The sequence below is a fragment of the Myotis lucifugus genome, unplaced genomic scaffold (assembly GCF_000147115.1).
Source record: "Myotis lucifugus unplaced genomic scaffold, Myoluc2.0 scaffold_600, whole genome shotgun sequence".
Taxonomy (NCBI): Eukaryota; Metazoa; Chordata; class Mammalia; order Chiroptera; family Vespertilionidae; genus Myotis; species Myotis lucifugus.
The window spans coordinates 133,412-153,499 of NW_005871648.1; the positions used below are offsets into that span (position 1 = coordinate 133,412).

At 48.0% G+C, this 20,088-nt stretch overlaps 1 protein-coding gene across 1 annotated transcript in view; it reads right to left on the bottom strand.

Annotated features, from left to right (window-relative positions):
• Positions 1–20,088, bottom strand: part of ALPK3 (alpha kinase 3) — a 61,260-nt gene that overhangs the window by 35,206 nt on the left and 5,966 nt on the right. The window contains exons 2-4 of the mRNA XM_023745889.1: positions 20,038–20,082; positions 11,555–11,676; positions 178–295 (exon numbers count right to left, since the gene is read on the bottom strand). Of these exons, the coding sequence (XP_023601657.1) occupies positions 178–295; positions 11,555–11,676; positions 20,038–20,082 (285 nt within the window). The remainder of the gene's footprint in view (positions 1–177; positions 296–11,554; positions 11,677–20,037; positions 20,083–20,088) is intronic.

Genomic DNA, 20,088 nt, shown 5'->3' on the forward strand with positions numbered 1-20,088 from the left:
CAGACACTGGCAGGCAGACACAGTTCACCAGGTGGTTCAACTCAACAACACAACCCCAGCTCCAGGCCGACAGCCTGCCTGGACATCTTCATCCAGCTGACTCTATTGCTGAGGGCAGGCTTGGGCCACAGAAAGCCTCAGCAGGACAGAGAGTCAGAGCAAGCCCTTCTCCCGTACCTGTAGAGCTGCAGTGTGTGGCGTTTGCCCTGATGCGTGATCTCATATTTTGGCAAGCCACAGAAGCGGTCCAGCTCTGTGTCATCCTTGTACCAGGTCACCTCTGGTTCTGGGTATCCTAAGAAGGAAACAGGAGACTGGGCTGCAGTAAGACCAATTTCAAAAGAGTGAGATGAGAGAACAGGATGTCATGGCTCCCCGAAACCACCTGAAGAGACTGGACTGGCACACTTGCCCCAGGCTTGCTGGCAGAACAGGGCTATCATATGGTTGAGCATATTTTTAGAATCTAGGCCCTGTCAAAGATGAAAATTGCTCCTCTTCAGCATCTGGAAGGCAAATACGGAGGAGAAACTTCCTAGCTTCCTGGTAAGAAGAGAAGGAAGAAGTTTCTAGAAAGCCTTGGCTGGTAGTAATAAACTTCCTTTCTTCAGTGGCCTGTTCACATCCTCAACTGTAATGATGGCTCTATCCTCAGAAATCTCCCGCAACACCTCAACACCACTGCCAAGAGCCCTCCTTCTTGCATTCCAGGTTCCTGAGCAATTACTTGATGACATGGCTAAAACATCCATCCGTTCACCCATCCACCCACCAAACCATCCACACCTACCTACCCTACTGCTGTGAGGCTGGCTGAAGTGTCCTCCCAGCCCCTCCTCTCTGGGGACTTCCAGGTCTACCCACAAGGAGAGATTCTAACTATCAGAGTCACATAGCTGACTGGTCCACTAACAGACACCCAATCAGCTAATCCAATCCAAATCACTGACCTAGGATTTGGGAGTTAGGACCGAGAGACAGTCTTCCCTTGTTGTCTGGAAATATGACTTCAAAGGGGCACAACCATGCTCTGCCACATGGACTGAGAAGCAGACTAAACTGGTCTGTAGCGAGATGGAAAAATGAATTCAATGTTCAGGATAGAATAAGAGCTCGGAGCCAGAGAAAGAGTCCCAACATCCTTCCAAATACTGGCTCCATTCCTTGCCTGGGCACGGCCGCCCTCCAGTCAATTTCATAAAAAAACCTGGCTAGCCTTACCAATGAATTCAGCTAACTACAATTGATTTGCAATACTTACTAGAAAACAAAGACTCCTAATGTACAACCCCCTCAAATATATATATTATGTGCTGACTGCCAAGTGAGGGTTATGAAGACAGAGAAGCATGACAGACAGGGTATCTGCTCTCAGGGAAACTATTGCACAGCAAAACAAGATAAGACAGGTCCTTACACACCTGCTCTCCCTGCCCTACTGTCTATGGATAAATTGCCCACACGCCTTGCTAACGCTGCCCATACTGGATCCCACTTCCTGTCTCATCAGGGACATCTCTCCAACAATTGTTCTGTTCTCTCCTGTATCACCAAACTTTTCCTCTCTATTATATTATTGCTATCAGCACACAGCCTGCTGCACTGTCTCCCTTCTGAAAAGGAACTTCATTTGACCCTAATCCTCTTCTCCTGCCCCTGTTTCTCTGTTCTCTCCTTTACAGGAAAAAAACTTAGAAAGACTTGTCTGTACTTGATCTTCCATTCTCTCCTCCAATCTGGCTTTTGTACCCACCACTGTACCAGAATTGCTCTTGTCCAGGTCACCTGTGACGCAAACAGTGCCAAATCCACTGCTAATTCTTATGCCTTATCTACCCAATCTATCAGCATTGACCCACCTCCTGAAACCTTCTCCTCACCTGGTCCTTCTGAGGGCTCTTCCTGCTTCACTGGCCGATTTTCCTAATCTCTTTCATCCTCACCACCTAGGCCTATAAATGTGAGATGTCCTAGGGCTCAGGCCTCAGAACCATTTTCCATTCTTTCTCCATATAATTTAGGGGATCTAATCCCGTCCTGTGGCCTTTAAACATCTATATGTTCATGACTCCCATATTTATATGTGTAGCGCAGACCTCTCCCCTGAACTCCTGGTTCTTGTTTCTCACCTGATATCCAAGCTCCTTATTCTCTCTCCCAAGCCAGTTCCCACACAGCTCAGTAAATGGCAACTCTACCCTTCTATTTTGGCTCAGGGCAAAGCCTAGAGGTAATCCTTTATTCCTTCCTTTTCTCATGTCGACTCCATCAGACAAACCTAAGGGTCCTCCCTTCAGAATAACCAGAATTGATCACTTCTTGCCATTCTCACCATCGATCTGGTCTATCACCATCATCTCACACCTCAATTTCTGCAATAACCTCCTCTCTGGTCTCACTACTCCCTCCCTGGGTCTCTTCAACCCATTCTCAGCACAGCAACCAGAGGGAGCCTTTTTAAATAAAGTCAGGCCCTAGCTGGTTTGGCTCAGTGGATAGAGCATCCGCCTGTGGACTGAAGGGTCCCTGGTTCAATTCCGGCCAAGAGCCCATGCCCAGGTTGCAGGTTCGATCCCCAGAAGGGAGCCTGCAGGAGGCAGCCAATCAATAACTCTTTTTCATCACTGATGTTTCTATCGCTCTCTTTCTCCCTTCCTCTCTCGTCAGGCCATGACGCCCCTCTGCTCGAAACCCCAATAGCTCCAATTTCATTAAGGCCTCCTGACCTGGGGCCCATTAGCACACTGACCTCACCTCCTACCACTTGGCCTTGCCCAGCGCACTCCGGCCCATGATGCTGCAGGCTCCTTTCTCACACACCATGTGAGCATCACACTGCAAGTCCTTGTCTGTCCTCACATCAGCTCCTCAGAGAAGCCTCTCCCAGCACTTCTTAATCCTCTTACCGTTTAATCTTTCTTCACAGAACGCATGGCTACCTGACATATTATACACTATGACTTTGTTAGTTTACGTCCATCCTCTCCAGGGTGCCCATGAAAATATCAGCTGCATGACTTATGTTATTCACTGTTGTGTCACCAGTTTCTAGAATAGTGCCTGGTATGGAATCGCTCATTAAATATTTATAGATGAATGAATGAAGCAATGCATCAAGTGTTCAGGGTGCAGAGAAGGGAGCAAGCACTCCTGGCTGGGGAATAAGGAACAGCTTTATGGTAGGAGTGGCCTTTGAACTAGCTTTGAAGGGTAGGCCAGGAAATGTGGGCCGCCCACACTGGATCCCACCTCCTCTTCACTTGCCCTTCATAGCACTGTAATTGACTGTTTCCTTGTCTTCCTCCCCTCCTTGACTTTGTCCCCTGTGGACAGGAATCATGTCTTCCTTGCTGCTATATCCCCTCCAACTAAGACAGTGCCTGGTACACAGCAGTCACTTCATAAAACCTGCTGGATAAGTGAGTATATGAGTAAGTAAGAGAATGAGTGAACAAACAAACCAGAGGTGACGGGAAGGGCATGCCTGACAACAGTAGAGTAGGGGTGGGGGGGAGAGTAGAGTGGTGGAAGCACAGGGCACCCTGGGAACTGTGTACAGAAGCTGGGAACAAGAGAGGCAAGGCTGCAGCCAGGTCGGCCAGGAACAAACTCTGGGCAGCCCTGACTGTAAAGTGAACCCCATGTTTCCACTGTGAGCTAAAGCCCCTGGTTACATCACTATGCATATGGCCAGGACCAGCACGGGTGCCCTCACCATCCTGTGGGATGATCTCATCCCTACAAGGGCCCGGCTCAGAGCCTCCCTGCCCCATGACCTGACCAGTAGGGCCTCGGCATCAGGGCATCTGAGTCCATCCAGGCTGGAGCAAGGGGGCAGGGATGGGGAAAGAAGGTGGACACTGATTGAACTCCACAGCCTCAAGGCTGGGGCCAAAGCCCCCATGCCACCCACTGTGCCTCTTTACAAAGTGGGACGGACCTGACAGCTTAGGGCTCCATGGCAACCATGAGTTTTGGAAACAACTTTAATTGGGGAGAAAACATGGCTTGTCCCCTGGATAATATGAACTGTATTCTAAAACAGACCAAAGCAGGCGAGATCCTTCCCTCCCTGCTGCACACACGTGCATGCCGAAGTGTGTGCCCACAGAGGCACTGGAGCCGGTGGCCTTCCGGTCACACCCTGTGACCTCTGCTTCACAGCCAGCAGACCCGAGTCTGGAACCCAACTTGGAACTTGCAGCCTCCTCCCAACCATTCCGTTTGGAGAAGCTCAGATTCAAGAGTCATAATGAATGTAAATCTCAAGTTTTCAAAGAGCTTTCAAGTACAGAGTTTCATTTGGCCTCAGGACAATCCTGTGAAAACAACCGCTAATGTTTACTCATGACTTACTCTGAGTCAAGCACTGAGCTGAACATTTTTCATGTATTATCTCATCTAATCCTCACAAAAAATCCTGTGAAGAATGTTAATTCCCAATTTGAGGAAGAGAAAATCAAGGCCCATGAAATGAAGGCTCCTACCCAAATTCATCCAGCTGCTAAGTAGAAGAGCCAAAATTCAAATCCCTCTCTTCCATAAAACAGGGCGGGTGTTTTAATCCCTATTTTATGCAAAAAAAAAAAAAAAAAATGAGAGTCAGAAAAAAACTAAGAAACTTACTCAGGGTCACATAGCTGGCCCATGACAAAGCCCTGGTTTCCTTTTTCCTTTTCTAATGATCTTTCTACTGGTGATTCTGGGACCAATATGCAAGTTTCTGCACCAGTAGTCATTATTTAGACTTACATCTCTAATAAGTTTCTTCAGGAACTTGGTTCTGTCTAAAGGCTCAGTCCCTCGATCCATCTAGCCTGCTGCTAGTATTTCCTCTTTCTCTTGCCCCAACATATGTGCACACACATTCACACACACCCCAACATTGAATCTATAAGTGTTGAGGAGAGTGGGGAAGGAGGCCACCATGCTAGACAGCAATGGGCTAGACAGCCTCAGGGAAGGCAGTAGCATTCTGGCTTGAGGGGCTCCTGGGGGAGATAGGAAGCAAAAGGACCAGTCAAGGTCCACTATCCTCCTACGTGTTAACTCTGACAGAGAAGAATCTCAGGGTAAAACTTGTCCTCTCTGAGCCTCCAAGGGCATCCCTCACAGGTCAGCCCACATGGAACCAGCACAGCGGCCTCTCTCTCACCTGAACTAGGTTCTGACCCACCAGGAAAGCATCACCTGCTCCTGGCAGGGGCTGACTCATCACAGCCTAGTATAAAAAATGCTACCAGCAGGGTGGAGGAAGAGAGGCAACTGTGATTACTGTCTCCATGGAAACGAGCCAGGATTACCATGCCAGTCTCACACACAGACCAATCTCAGCCATCCACCCATCCACCACCACCCACCTTTCCAATATGTGGAGAGCCAATATTTTTAATTGCATTTATTGAGGTGACATAGGTTAATAAAATTATATAGGTTTCAGGTATACAATTCATCTGTATATTGTAGTGTGTGTTCACTACCCCAAGTCAAGTTTCCTTCCATCAACATGTATCCCCCCTTTACCCACTTCTACCTCCCTCCCCTCTTGGAAAGCTGATTTCTAACCCTGTTTCTTTTGTTCTCTGATCTTTCTGCATCACCCTTCCCCCTCTCCTACAGTCTACATTTTCTCTTTTCTCATTGCTAATTGGAAATGGCTTATTTACAGTTTTACTATGGTGATCACAGAGAACTCTTTCCTAATCTGCTGCATAAAACCCAGGTAACCTGAGATAGTTTGTATGCGTGGAGGTGAGGAGGGGGAAGAGGGAGTTAGGTACAATAATGGACAAGGGTATGGAGGTTAGAGATGCAGAATCCTGGAAATCTTACAACCTTGTTGATAATGTTGTAGATCTCAGCACGGTAGGAGCTCCTGCACAGAAAACCCTAGCCGGTCTCAGGAGACTGAGGAGAGACAAGTTTGCCCCTTTAGGTTGGGCTTGAAGCAGGGAAAAGCTTACTCCCTTGATGACATTGGAAGTGTTCAATAAAGTGTCCCAAGATTCTGTCAGTCAGACTCATGTTGGGCTCTCTACGTTGCTCTCAGAGTCCATGGCTGCAAAGGACAAAAGGACAAAGGAGAGAAGGGAAAGCCATCCCTGAGGCCTGCACCTCTCAAGTGGCCAGAGGCCTCCACAGCAGGTGCTACTGCCAAGGCACCGAAGCTGCAACTGAAATGTATAGGCAACATGGAAAGTGGAAAAGATACGGATATTGTTCACAGCATGGTCACTGGGCAAATATATGCTGAGCACCTTTTTGTGCCTGCTCCCAAGAGGTACAATGTGTCAGGTGTGTGCTCTAACCTCACAGATCTCAGTCTTATTGAAGAAAGAGATGTATAAACAAACTGTGCCACTGAGGAGAGAGCAAGAGATCTAAATGCAAATACTAAAGATGACCCCCTGGAGATGAGCCATTTGAGCTGGGCCTTAAAAGATGAGAAGGAATTTGCCAGGAAAGAAGTAGTAGGCTTTTAGGTAAAAAGGCCAAATAAGCAGATCATTATTTTCACTCTCTCCCCCAAACCACTAAGACTACACTAAAGAGATTTTTTCTTAACGATATAAAACCACAAGTAAGGGGAGAACAGGCAAGGAGAGTATTCGGAGCAACAACACTGGAAGTTGGAAAGCAGATGGACAAGGAGAAACTGCTTAGCAGACCCAAGGCCGCCTGACCCTACTCCAGCATGAGGAAAACTGACAACTACCCTTCCTACACTAGAAAATCCCCAAGGGCATAAGAACTGGCCACAGGTGCCTTTAAGACTGGGGCTAGAGGAGGAGCTGGAGAGGTAAAAAGTTACTTGAAAAACTATCAGATCTCTGGATCCCTTTATCCACTCTGTACTACTAGGTGACAGCTCCTTCCCCACCATGGCCAAGGGTGAGATTTATAACTAGAAAGAAAAAACTTAGCCCTGAGGATAAGCCACGGAGGGCACGACTATTCTGGGGAAAATGGAAAAAATGTAATAATCATACATATAAAATAAATGCTTTATATAGAGAGCCCACCCAACCCTTTAATCTGTGTGTTTCCCATAAAACTTTTACTCTCTAAACAAGATACTGGAGACTACACACTGAGGAATCTTGCTGGTCCAGGAGGAAAGGACTAAAGACACAGTGGCAGTTCCCAACAGTGGCCCCCAAATCACCCTACAGAGAAGACCCAAGTTTTCAGGCCCCTCCTACTTGCTAAGAACTTCCAATCAGCTTTTTAGTCTCCCACTCTTAATCATTACCGGCCAGTCATCTCCTAGATATCTAAGGAAAGCCTGTAAATAGATGGTTATGGAACCAAACAAAGTTTTAAAAAGCCAACTGGAAGTAACACAAGCTATACATGGAGAAGGAAACTCTTAGAAAACTTATCATTAGTAGTTTCAGAGAATAAAGAAAAGATATTACATTCATGGAAAGAGACAGGATGCTATAGAAAAGGATTTAAGCCCTGGACGGCTGAAATGGTTAGTGGTTAGAATGATGGCCTGTGCACTGAAGGGTCTTGGGTTCGATTCCCAGTCAAGGGCACATACCTGAGTTGTGGGTTCACTCCCCGCCACCAGTGTGGCCCATGCAGGAAACAACCAGTCAATATGTCTCTCTCATATTGATGTTTCTCTTTCTCTCTCTCTCTCTCTCTCTCTCTCTCTCTCTCTCTCTCTCTCCTCTCTCTCTCTCTCTCTCCCTTTCTCTCTTCCTCTCTCTCCTTCCCTCCCGCCCTTCTACTTTCTCTAAAGATGCAATGGGAAAAATATCCTCCTGTAAGATTAACAAAACAAAACAAAACAACAAAAGGATTTACAAAGACATCTTAGAAATTAAAAAATTTTAGAAGAGTTGAAAGATAACACTGAGGAAATGTCCCAGAAAGTAGAGCAGAAAGATAACCAGATGGAAAGGGAAAAAAGGTCCAGAAAAGAAGAGAATGAGTCCTTGGTAGCAAATGTCCACATGACAGGAGGAAGAATCAACATCAAAATAATATCAAGTTTCTCAGAACTGAAGGCATTCAGTTTCCAGGTTGAAAGTGCCCAAGCATGCCCCAGGATGAAAAGAGACCCATATCAAGATACATCATTATGAAATAGCAGAACATTCTTACAAGCTTCCATAGGGAGGTAGGGGTTGCGGGGGAGGGGGGGAATGGTCTCATGCAAAGGATTAGGAACCAAACTCTCCTCCTTCTCCAAACAGCAACATTAGGAGCAAGAAGGCAATGGAAAAATCTCGTCAAAATTCTAAAAGGAAATTATTTTCAATTTCAACTTCTATACCCAGCCAAACTCTCTATCAAGAGTAAAGAAAAAGACATTTTAAGATATAAGTTGTCTAACATCTACTTCCCATATACTCCTCCTAGGAAGCTACCAAAACAAAAATGTAAATCAAGAAAGAAAAACTTGGAATACAAAACACAGGAAATCCTTTACAGGAGAGAAATAAAGGGAATCTACAGGATGACAGTGAAGTGAGATCCTAGGATGTCAATCATGCACCGGACATAGAAAGCAACTAAATCATATTGGTGCAGAATGAATCACAGGAAAGACAGGTTGAGATCTGTCATCACAACGCCTCCTGTTATTGCACCATCTTTAGGACCTACTGAAACTACTGAAGGATGTGGTTCAGTAAAGCCATACAGTAAATCAAATAAAAAAGGAAGATGTGAGACCCAGGAAACTGAGTCAACCCAGGATAAAGGCAAAGGGAAGACCCAGGAGAATAGCTGTGGACCAGGCCTAATAGGCCACCAGTGGATCAGACCTAAGAGGCCACCAGTTCAGACAGAAGAATAGAGATCTGCAAGAGAGATGTCTCCAAGGAAGTAACTGACAGAGTACTTAGGGCAATGACTTAGCAGAAAATTATATTAAGAGGCTATTAGGGCCTGGCTGCGTTGCTCAGTTGGTTGGAGCGTTGTCCCATGCACTGGACAGTTGCCGGTTCAATTCCCAGTCAGGACACATACCTAGGTTATGGGTTCAATCCCCAGTTGGGGCACATGTGGGAGGCAACCGATCCATATCAATGTCTGTCTGTCTGTCTGTCTGTCTCTCTCCCCCTCCCTCCCTCTCTCTCTCTCTCTCCCCCTCCCTCCCTTCTATACTCTCTCAAATCAATTTTTTAAAGGCTATTAAAAAGTGTAAAAGTGAAAAACTAAATAAAATACTAACTTTAGGAAAAATAAGAAATACAATCATAGTATACTACAACATTAATTATGAATAATATTGCATAGGCATAATAAAGTAAACAGTAAATATTGATTTAAACAAAAATTATAACTATATTGAGAAAATAAGTAAGGGGGAGCAGAGAAAATTACGGTAAAGAGAGCTAATTCCCCATCTACCATAAAAGGAAGATAAGATAGCATCTAAACTTGAAGACTCAGAAGTCAGCAGTGTTCACATATTACTTAGTCTTATGGAAATGTATGCACACCAGAAGAAGAAGCTAAAAGCTGAAAACAGTTGCTTCTAAGAAAATAAGTTTGGTGGAAGGGGTGAACTACTATATTTTGATAATATGCCTGTTAGTATAATTTGAAGTATTAAACAATGTGCATGTGTTAAGTTTTGTTTTGGTAAAATAAAATAAAATTTAATTTTCTTCAAAAAGAAGGATTAAGGATTTTCTATATAGGGAAAATATCATATGCAAAAGCCTGGAATTGTGAGAGAGCCACATTTAACAGTTAGTGCCACAGTAAGGTAGGAGAAGCAGGCATAAGCAAACAGCATCAGGAGCTGCAGAGCAAAAGCTGTATCTCCTCCTTACCAGCTTTGTAGGCTCTGGCAAATCACCTCAACTATTCTAGTTTCCTTCTGTGTAAAATAATAGCACTTACTTCACTGGGTTTTGTTAAGAATTCAATGACTATAGAAACAGATAAATGTTGCAAAATGTGTTATGCTGTACAAAGGTAAGGGAAGCAGGCACATCTCTGTGTCCCCTGGAATAGGCAGTGTTCTCAAACTGGAGCTCAGAGGGTTCTAGGTAAGGGTGAGACCTGTCCAGGGGAAACCAATCCCAGAGAAGTGGTTTAGCTGGCTACAGCAGACAAGTCCCCCAGAATCAGGACATATCACAGCTGGAAACTACCAATGCCCTTAATATAAAATATGTGCTTGTGCAATAAAAAAGAAGGATCTCTTACCCTTTGAGAAAGCATGGAGGGACCTGGAGAGTATTATGCTAAGTGAAATAAGCCAGTCAGAGAAAGACAAGTATCACATGATCGCACTCATATGTGCAACCTAATGGACAAAATAAACTGTTGAACAAAATAGATCCAGAGACATAGAAGGAAATATAACATCTGAAAACGTTTCTTGCTGTTCTTGTACTAACAGCAATTTCTGACTTTGGGGAATACTAAATCCCAACCAACAGTTTCTAGAGGAAACTGCCATGCCAAAACAGACTATAGAATCTCAGAGGGAAGGCAAAGGTGGGTGGGAAAAGGTCAGCCAAAGAACTTGTATGCATATGGGCATAACCCATGGACACAGACAACAGGGGGATAAAGGCCTGGGGCGGGAGGCGCGGACAGGCTATAAGGAGTCAATGGGAGAAAAAAAACAGGACATATGTAATACTTTTAACAATAAAAATTTTAAAAATTAAATAATAAAATACGTGCTTGTGGAAGGAACCTTGACCTAGAACCCTTGAACTGCTGCCTGCACAGCTGGGAAGGGTAGGCATCTATTGGTGAGTCCTGCAGGACCTGAAGTGGGTCAGCTTGGTACAGTGGGAGACTCTATTGAGAGGTCTGAGGAGGGGCGATGCCTGGTCCAGCTTTCCAGTACTCTCACTCCTCTACCCTCCCCTTTTAAGGAACATCACTTTGCTTCCTATTTTACCAACCTGTTGCTTCAAATTCTACCAGGGAGCTCAGTGAAATGCAAATGACAATGGCCTTCTATTCTAACACTTACATGGTACTTACTGTACGCCTGATACTATTCCAGATGCTTTGCAGCTATTAATGCGTTTCGTTTCATAATAACACTATAAAGTTCATACTATTATCATTCCCCACTTTGCAGATGAGGCACTGAGAGGTTATGTAACCTACTCAGTATCACATAACTGAAAAGGGGGCAAGCCAGCATTCCAAGCCAGGCAGTCTGTCTCCAAGGTCTGCAGTCAGAATCACTGTACATTAGTCTCTAGGCTTGGGACTCCCAAGCCTCAAACTACTCAACTGTAAAACAGGGATTTGGGGGAGAGATGGTTTCAAAAACTTCTTTCAACTGAATTGTCTCTTCCCTTAGAATTAAGATTCATCAGTCGTGTATGTATATGCTTGAAGGTGAGGAACCTTTATTGAAGACGGGTTTTGAAGGGCAGAGTGCATATATGGCTTCCAGAATGGGAGGTGAAAGGGACCCCAGCCGACATAGGGTGATTAAACTGGTGAGAAACCTAAGAAACCAAATGTCAACGTGCATAGTTTTGTGCACACGTCAATCCCCCTCCACGTCCGCCCCACAGCCCCCTTGGACCCTGCCTGTGGATGGCCTCATTACCTGTGATGATGCAGGTGAACCTGACGTCGCTGTCCTTGGACACAGCTTGGGACTTGAGAGTGGTCTCGAATACTGGCTGGGTCTCCTCTGTTAGCTGAGCAATGATGGAGCAGAAGGTGCTCCTAGGAAAGGCAAAGAACTATTCAGAGCTGCCTCCCCCCAATATCCCACAGCCTGGCATTGTCCAAGGCAGCTTAAATCTTACCATTTCCATCTGTCATCCTGGGGCCATGGCCAGCACTTGACTACGTCTTTCTTCAAGGAAGCCTAGGCCTCTTAGTCAGGTGGGGACAGCCATGGGACCAAGGGCTAAATGGAATCCTGACCCAGACCCATTACAATAGGAAGCCTTCTGAACACAGGCCAGACTCCTGAGCATGCCAGACACCAGCCTGGCGTCCCACCCCACCCTCATTAGGGGCCTTGCTTCACCCTCCACCTTTCGCCTCCGTGGAAGCTCGTGCATGTATAGGCCCAGCCTCAGAGAGGGAGACCCCAGCATAGCAGAGCCTCCACTCATGCCAGAGAGGGAAAAGCTGGCCAACTCTCAAGGATACATAGGTCCTAGGAGCTCAGGAGCCTATTCTAAAGCTTGGGCTCAGGGAAAGAAAAAAAAAGCCTGCATTTGCAAGCACAGACCCATAGCAGACAAAGAATAAGCCAGCCAATGCCAGGGGTCTAGACCCAGGTTCCTAGGGGTATTGGAAAAGAGAGACTTAAATGAATTCTGACCCTAAACAGGGCTATGGACCTGTTGTGGGAAGCCAGCCATGGCCCCCTGTTCCATACCTGGAGACCACATGCTCAAGTGAACACATGGCTGGCAGCTCCAAGACCAACCAGCAGGACTGCCAAACTACTAAGAGGACTTTTAGTTCCCTGTGACAATCCAACTCCCAGAATTCAGAGGCATTTGTGGGCTCACTGCGTCCAGCACAGACTCACCAACACTGTTTAGCAGTTACAGTCCTCTCCTTCCTGGGCACAGGAAGCAAACCACCATGCCAGACCTTTTCATGGGCCAGCAGAGACTCAATGCGTCCCTAGGCGTGAAGCGTAACCACATAGCCAGGTTGTATGGTGCACAAGCTGTGCCCAGCCTTCCTCCCCACCCAAATTCACACACCCTATTATGAGCAGCAGGGAGGACTGTGAGGGGTAAAGTGAAGAGAAGCAGTAAGAACTGTGATGAAAAAGACAAATCATTCAAAGCTGCCTTTCTCTGTGCCTCGGAGGAGGGGGTGGTCACCCACAGGCAGTGTGTGTCTCCCGTGATCTCCCCACCAGGAGCGGGCAGGGTGAGAGTCTGTGGGAACAAGCAAACAAGAACTACAACCCTACACCTGCCACATTCTATTTGTCCTTTCCGTGGAGATCATTCTGGACTTGAGTTTGAGGAGAAAGACTGCATCCCAAGAAGAGTATCTAAAATCAAGTAAAACTTCTAGACTGATGGGTGCAGCCATGGCGTCTCTACAGGAATGCAGATGCTCAGGCCTTCAGGGAGGACAGGAGTCCACCCCCAAAGACTACCAAGAAAGCGGATCCTGACCTCTCACATAACTGAACACTTGAGTGAAGTCACAGTTAGACGCTCCCTGCAACGTTCTCACCTACAACTCCTCTGTCAGTGTCTTTTCCTTTCCCTTTAATCCACTCAGAAACAGAGGGTCCATCAGGACCTAGACTATCAACTCCCTGACACTCAGGAAATATAACATCTGAAAACGTTTCTTGCTGTTCTTGTACTAACAGCAATTTCTGACTTTGGGGAATACTAAATCCCAACCAACGGTTTCTAGAGGAAACTGCCATGCCAAAAGCAATCAGATTTCTATGATTTTGCAACTAATTCAAAACATTCCTAATTATTTCCTCCCTGCTTAGTTTGAATCCTACCTTACTCATGAACATGAGCCTGGATGTAATATTCAGCTTAGGCTCTTAGGATGAAGCTGCTTGAGCAAGTCTAAGAAAATAATTTCAACTATCGGGTAAGAAAGAAAACATGGAAATCAAGCTTCAAGAAAATCTGCAGAGACAAGCGCTCATGCTAGATATTCAACAACAGGTAGTCATTTTGTATTATTACTTTTTTTGAAGGGGAAAAAAAACACATCTCCTCAAACTTTCCACACTAGGTCCTAAGCTATATTATAAAAAATATGTATAGCCCTAACCGGTTTGGCTCAGTGGATAGAGTGTCGGCCTGCGGACTGAAAGGTCCCAGGTTCGATTCCGGTCAAGGGCATGTACCTTGGTTGTGGTCACATCCCCAGTGGGGGGGGGGGGGGGGGTGCAAGGGGCAGCTGACCAATGTTTCTCTCTCATTGATGATTCTAACTCTCTATCCCTCTCCCTTCCTCTCTGTAAAATATCAATAAAATATATATTTTTTTAATGTATAAATTGGAAAATTATAGGAACTGCTGAAGGGCATGCCTGGATGAGGCCCTCCAGGGGAGTGGGTCTGGATGCATGTCAGACAATAACTGCAGACACTGTCATGTTCCATTGAAGGTCACATGCTTTCTGTCCCCATCTTCCTAACCACTCTGACATGGGATGGAGTCAGTGTGCTTCCAGTCCCCTGGAAAGCCAGGAAGTCCACACATCTGGAAGTGGTCTGTTCCCACCCTGACACCTCCAAATCCTTCCAACTCGGTGACTTCACACAGCTATCACAGCCGGATCATGTGTTCCCTAGAGCAGCAGTCGCCAATCTTTCAGGCCTCCCGGGCCTCCAGTGGTCCGCAGACCACTGGTTGGCGACCGCTGCTCTAGAGAACACCAGAATCAGTGGTTTACATAATGTTCAAAGGAACCTAACTTTGACCTTAGGTATGGTTATTTTACCCTGCTTTAAATGAACTTCCATGATGGTCTCTTTCAGCAGTGACCATGCTCCACTTTGAACTAGTTGTAATACCCTTTCTTCCATCCAGAACCAGGTTCCTCACTGTTCTCCCCATCAAAGGAGAGATTACATGGTAAGTACTAATCACATCTGTAGACATTATTAGCTATTGAGACCAGTTAGCTACTTAAAAATCCTTCTCTGTTTAAAGAAATTATAGCAAACTCTCCCCCAATCTACCAGTCTGGGATGAGGTCCAAGTGGTGGGAATAGTCCAGAAATGCTCCCAACTCTGATTATAATAGTCAGGGGTAAAGAGCTGTCCCCAGCTCAGGAGGCAGTCATTCAATGGGCAAACCCCATCTGTGGCCTGTTCAGGCCCTGCCCTGACTCTGCAGCAGATTCAGAGAATGAGCTAATGCAGGAATACACTAACATGGTGTCCCCTGACCTCACAGAGTTCATAGTCTGCAGGGGTAGAGAGGAGCCAAAGGAAAGGGAAATTCAGAATGAGAGGTGGTAGGAGGCCTTAAGTGACTGTAGAAAAAAAATGTAAGGCAACAGCCATGGTTAGAAGATAGACAATGAGGTGTCAAACCTAGATATGTGGTTACAAAAACCATGAAAACCTAGGATGAAGAAGTGGGTCACATGACTGGTGGCTCCCTGTTCTGGTTCCATGATGCCTCTCCCAAGTGCACAGAGATATAGTGCAGGCATCTCAGAACCCATGCCTACTTCTGAGTCCTTGCACCCCTTTCAAATGGTCCATGCAAGCATCATGTGTGGCCCGTGAGACCCATGCTCACGCGAGTACCTCTCACATCCTACACCACCCACCCTCCAGCCCTCCCCTCATTCCATGCAGCCTGGTTAGTAGTGCACAAGCAGTCACCCAAGGGCCCCTCAGTGTCCATACCCAAGAAAAAAGGCAGTCAGAGAAATGTAATGCGATGTGCATTTACCTTCCAGAGCTGGGGAGAGACAACCGGCTGCTTGATAAGCTAAGCAAAAACAGCAAATGGAATCATTAGGCCAAAAAAGCAAGGAGAGGAGGAGGCAAAATCAACAGTCTGCAAAGTATTAACCAGCCACCATCTAGGGCCCAGAGGCCTTTCTATTAAAAGGGACCAGCTGTCTTAGTTGGCCTGTTCCGGTTAGCAAGTGGCCTCACCATCGGACACCAGTCTATCTGAAACCAAGAGCTCATTAAATGCAGCAGAGTCCGGGGAAATGGTTAGGGCTTAGGCAGAAAGAAAGCCCATTAGGGCTGCGCTTTGAGAAAGGTGTGTCCCAGGCACTTCAGTCACTGCCCCCAAGAAAGGGCTTAGAGCTGCCTGGCACACTTCTCCAGCCCACAGCATAGCAGCCTGGGGGCAGCTCCTGCTTCAACTCTCAGCCTTTTGAGGGAAAAACGCCCCCATTCCTGGAAATCCCCTAATAGGCTGGGAAGGATTCAGATGGCTTGGAGAACACCCATTAATGTGTTAAAGTTCGGTTAAAGAGGCCACACAAGGCAAACCAGCTGGGACAGTGAAGAGGGAAAAAAAACAAAGCAGTTAATTCAGCAGGAGCCAGGAGGCACCCAGTTCAGTCAGACCAGCACAAGGCCCGTTATGCCTAGAGCCTTGATCATCCCTCTGCCGCGGGGCAGCTGAGAGTGGGCACGAGCTAGGGGCTGTGTAGGCCACTGCCGGGTGAGGAGGACCCACCTAGGGCTGCCCCATCGTAGAGATCCAGCCCACCAGATATGAGCCAACTTTTACCTCTCCCTCCTCCTTCCTAACACAAATATCTCTAGTGAAGTCTAGGACCACCATCTCCCACTGCTCTTTGGGAGACTTCGGGGGCCAGCCCAGCCACTCACTCCTTGCAGCTGTCCCTACCATGGGAATAGCTCTCCCTTCGTTGTCAGCAGCCCAGCCTGCTCAATGGCACTGGCAGTGTACATCTTTCACTACAAGAAAGCTCCACTGACAGGCTATCTCTTTATAACCAAAAAACCAAACTCATCCTCTCCGTCCAAAAAACCTGGCTTTCCCTCCAGTGGGTTTGTGGATACCACCAGCACTCACCCAAACTCCAGAGCTCTAACCCTGGCCATTCTGGGCTCCTCTCACCCCTTCTAACCCCCAGGTCCAGTCAATCAACACTTCTTGGCCCTTCTTTCTCCCTCTCTACTCCGGCTATTGTGCTCTGATCTAGACCCTCATGGCTCCATATCTGATGACCACCTCAACCCCCTTCTCCTTCACCCCTCACACCACACCCCTCCTCAGAAAAAAAAAATGCTACAGTCCCCCCACCATATATTATATTGAGTCTCTACTCCTTGGCTGGGCACTTAAGGACTTCCTTGATCTACTCACACTCCCGCTACAGCCATGGTTCTCTGCTTTCCAACACTTAGTCAGGTTCTACTGTAACCAGGCCTGCTCCTAACTAGCATGACGCATCCATTACTGGACTCTGAGCACTCACTTTTGTCCTCCATGCTTGGAAAGCCCTTCCTCTTTCCTTCTGCTCAACTAAATCCTTCCCACCCAGCCTTCAAACCTAGATCTTTTTGTGGTTTCTACAGCCCCTAGCACAGTGCTAGGCATACGGTGGGTATTCAACAACTGTTTCATGGAATAAAAAAACAGAAAAAGGGAAGAGGAGGGAAGGAAGGAAGGGAAGTGCATCTTTCAAACAGGAAGGGTCCTGCCTCCCAGAAGGAATTGCTGCTCCAGAAAAGATGGGAAGAAGAAAGCAAGAATGCAGCTGTCTTTGCTCAGAGCTTTAAAAATCCTCTCGAGACAGCGTGGGAGGAACCTCCCATGGTTCCAAGGCATTGGCCAACTCCATCCTTTCCTGACCATCAACTTCCTTTGCCTTTCTCCTCAGAATCGAGAGATTTCTCCTTTGTTGGGTCTGGATTTCTTCCCTGAGGAGTAGAGGGAGAGAATCAGCTAAATTACAGAGAAAAATGACAGGTTCCACAGCTTCCACCTGCAAGTGGGCAAGGCACTGAGCTGGGAGAGTGACCCTCCCCAGTTCTCTCTCCAGGGCTGGTTGGGAGTCTCTGCTCCCTCGCCCCATTGTCCTTTCTCTAGGCACCACCCAGAGATGTCAGCCAGATCAGGAGGAATCCTGGGCGATGGAGGCACCGTGTCTTCAGAAGGTGGAAGATGTGACTGCCTTGCTGACTGGGCCAGAATGAGGCTCAGGGCTCTCACAGGCAGGGAACTCCCCATTTACTGGCTCTGAGGGGTCAGAATCAGAGACATCAAGTGTTGGGGCAGAAAAGCCTAAAAGAGTTCTTAATGTCACTTTAATTTTAAAGAATGGAAACTCAGGGCTCAGGAAGGAAATGTCTCTTCATAAAGATAGAATTGGGCCTGGAGAGAACCAGGCCTGGCCACAGAAGCTGGAGGCCTCCCATCCTTCTGGCTTTCAGATATTTGAGGCCATAAAAGGCCCTTGGGAAGTCCTGACCTGAAAGCCCTAGACAACCTGCCTGACCTAAGCAAAACAGGTGTTACAGAGTCGTCTGTAGCAAACATCATAGGTTCTGCTGCTCCTCTGAGCTCACTTGGTTGGACCAGGGCCTCCAAGAAATGAGGGGGCAAGGACTTCTCGGACTTCTGAGTGTCCCTCAGAAATGAGGTGGCTGTGATTACATCCAGCCAATGGCAGTTTCCTAACCTACTCTAGCCCCACCTGCCTATAGGGCTGAAGTTCCAGAGGCTGGACTCCCTAGGAGGCTGGGCCTACAGTTTGGTGGGACTATTTATATGTTGGATCTCTGACCCCAGGGGACATCAGAAATACCCTTGAGCTGTCTATGGACTAGAAACCTTTCCAGGGCCATGGGGTGTGGGGAGGGGAGGTGTGTACTGGGAGACAAGTTCTAGACCTGGGCCAAGACTCCTGCTTGGCCCGGCAGCTGGAAAGTGAGCATGATGTCCACTCTCCAGCCTTTTCCCTAACAGCCCGGACCCTTGCTTCCCCCTCCCCCCCATTCTGCTTGGTTTTGAAACCACCGTTTTTCCCCTCCCTCCAGTGCTGCTGTCTCCAAGAAAGGCCCTGCTTCTCCCTCCTTCTTGTTCCACGGGTATTGACAAAGGCCAGACATGGGAGGCCAAGCTCAGATAAGTCACTGTGACAAGTGTGAGACAAGTGTGAGGCTCCCACAAGGCAGTCGGCGTCCCCGCAGACTGGAATGCCAGTTTTTCCGTAGAGCCGGGAGTTAGGAGCAAGGGGCATTCTTTCCTGGCAGCCAGGGGCCGTGTCCAGTCTGACTCAGTCCCTAACACAAGCCTTCGGCCCTGCCCCAGACATGTGATACCATTTGACGACTTTTTATGCAGAAACAGGTTCCGGTTACATTTGAACTTTTCCAACTCCAAGGTCAACAGAACTCAGCCAATTCACGAGGAAGTGCCTGGGACTTTTCCTAAATGTCCTTGGTGCCTATTTTGGTGCTGTTTTAGGAACTGAGGACAGAGGGAGGTAGGTGACCAGGCAGCTTCTCCGAGTGGCTGTTTCCTGCACGCCCACAAGCCAAGTTCTGGGGCCAACCTTCCCAATTCCCTCTGGAAAATATGCTCCCCATTGGGAGGGAAACTGAGCTGCCCAGAGGGGTCAGGAAGGGTCATCTCCATGGCATTGCACGTGTTCCTGTGTGTCTGCTGCCTCTGAGGCCCGCCTGCTTCTCCACTGCCTACCTGTCTCTCTCTTCCTGGGATAACACAGGTCCTAAAACAGCGGTTCTCAACCTGTGGGTCGCGACCCCTTTGGCGGTCGAACGACCCTTTCACAGGGGTCGCCTAAGACCATCCTGCATATCAGATATGGACATGACGATTCATCACAGTTAGCAACATGACAGTTATGAAATAGCCACGACAATAATTTTATGGTTGGGTCACAACATGAGGAACTGTATTTAAAGGGCCAGAAGGTTGAGAACCACTGTTAAAACACCCACAGGAGTAAAGGGCACAGCAGTCTGGCCCCTCCCTTAGCATCCTGCTCCCCCAAACGGGGCAGGGCAATCTTCAGACAGGGCCAGCCGGCATCCCAGCTCACCCCCTCAGCTCACGAGCCCCCACGAAGATCCCGGGGAGACGAGAACCCTGGGCCCATAAGAAGAACCTCACTGGCTTCGGTTTCCTTCGTCCCGGTGACCCCCCGCCCCAGCTAAGAGCCCCCCCTGCTCCCGACCCCCACCCCCCACCCTCACCTGGTGTCCGCTCCCCTCCCTCCAGCCCGAGGAATTTCAGGCGCTCGGGCTTCTTCCTTATCTCTCACTGTGGAATCCGAGGCCCGAGCAGCCAGTGTGGGGCGCGGGGGGCCATGGGCGGGAGTGAGGCCGGGGCGATAAGGGCGCCTTCGGGCCCCTGTGAAACCGCCCCAAGAAAGCTCTTTCTCCTCTGGAGCCTCGAGCAGCGAGAGGGCGTGAGGCCCACGGACTGTGAGGGGCCTGAGGGGACATGAAGGGACGTGAAGGCCACGGAGGCCCGGCCCTGCCCCCAGGCTCAGGCCTCCAGGGGCCGGGGCGCCACCCAGGGCCTGGCCGCGGCCTCTGTGCCCCCCACCTCACCCCTCCCGCACCGCCGCCGGCCCCCGGGGCGCCGCTCACCTGGTCTCCGGCCGCACGCCCAGCAGGTAACTGCGGCTGGTGGGGCTGGGC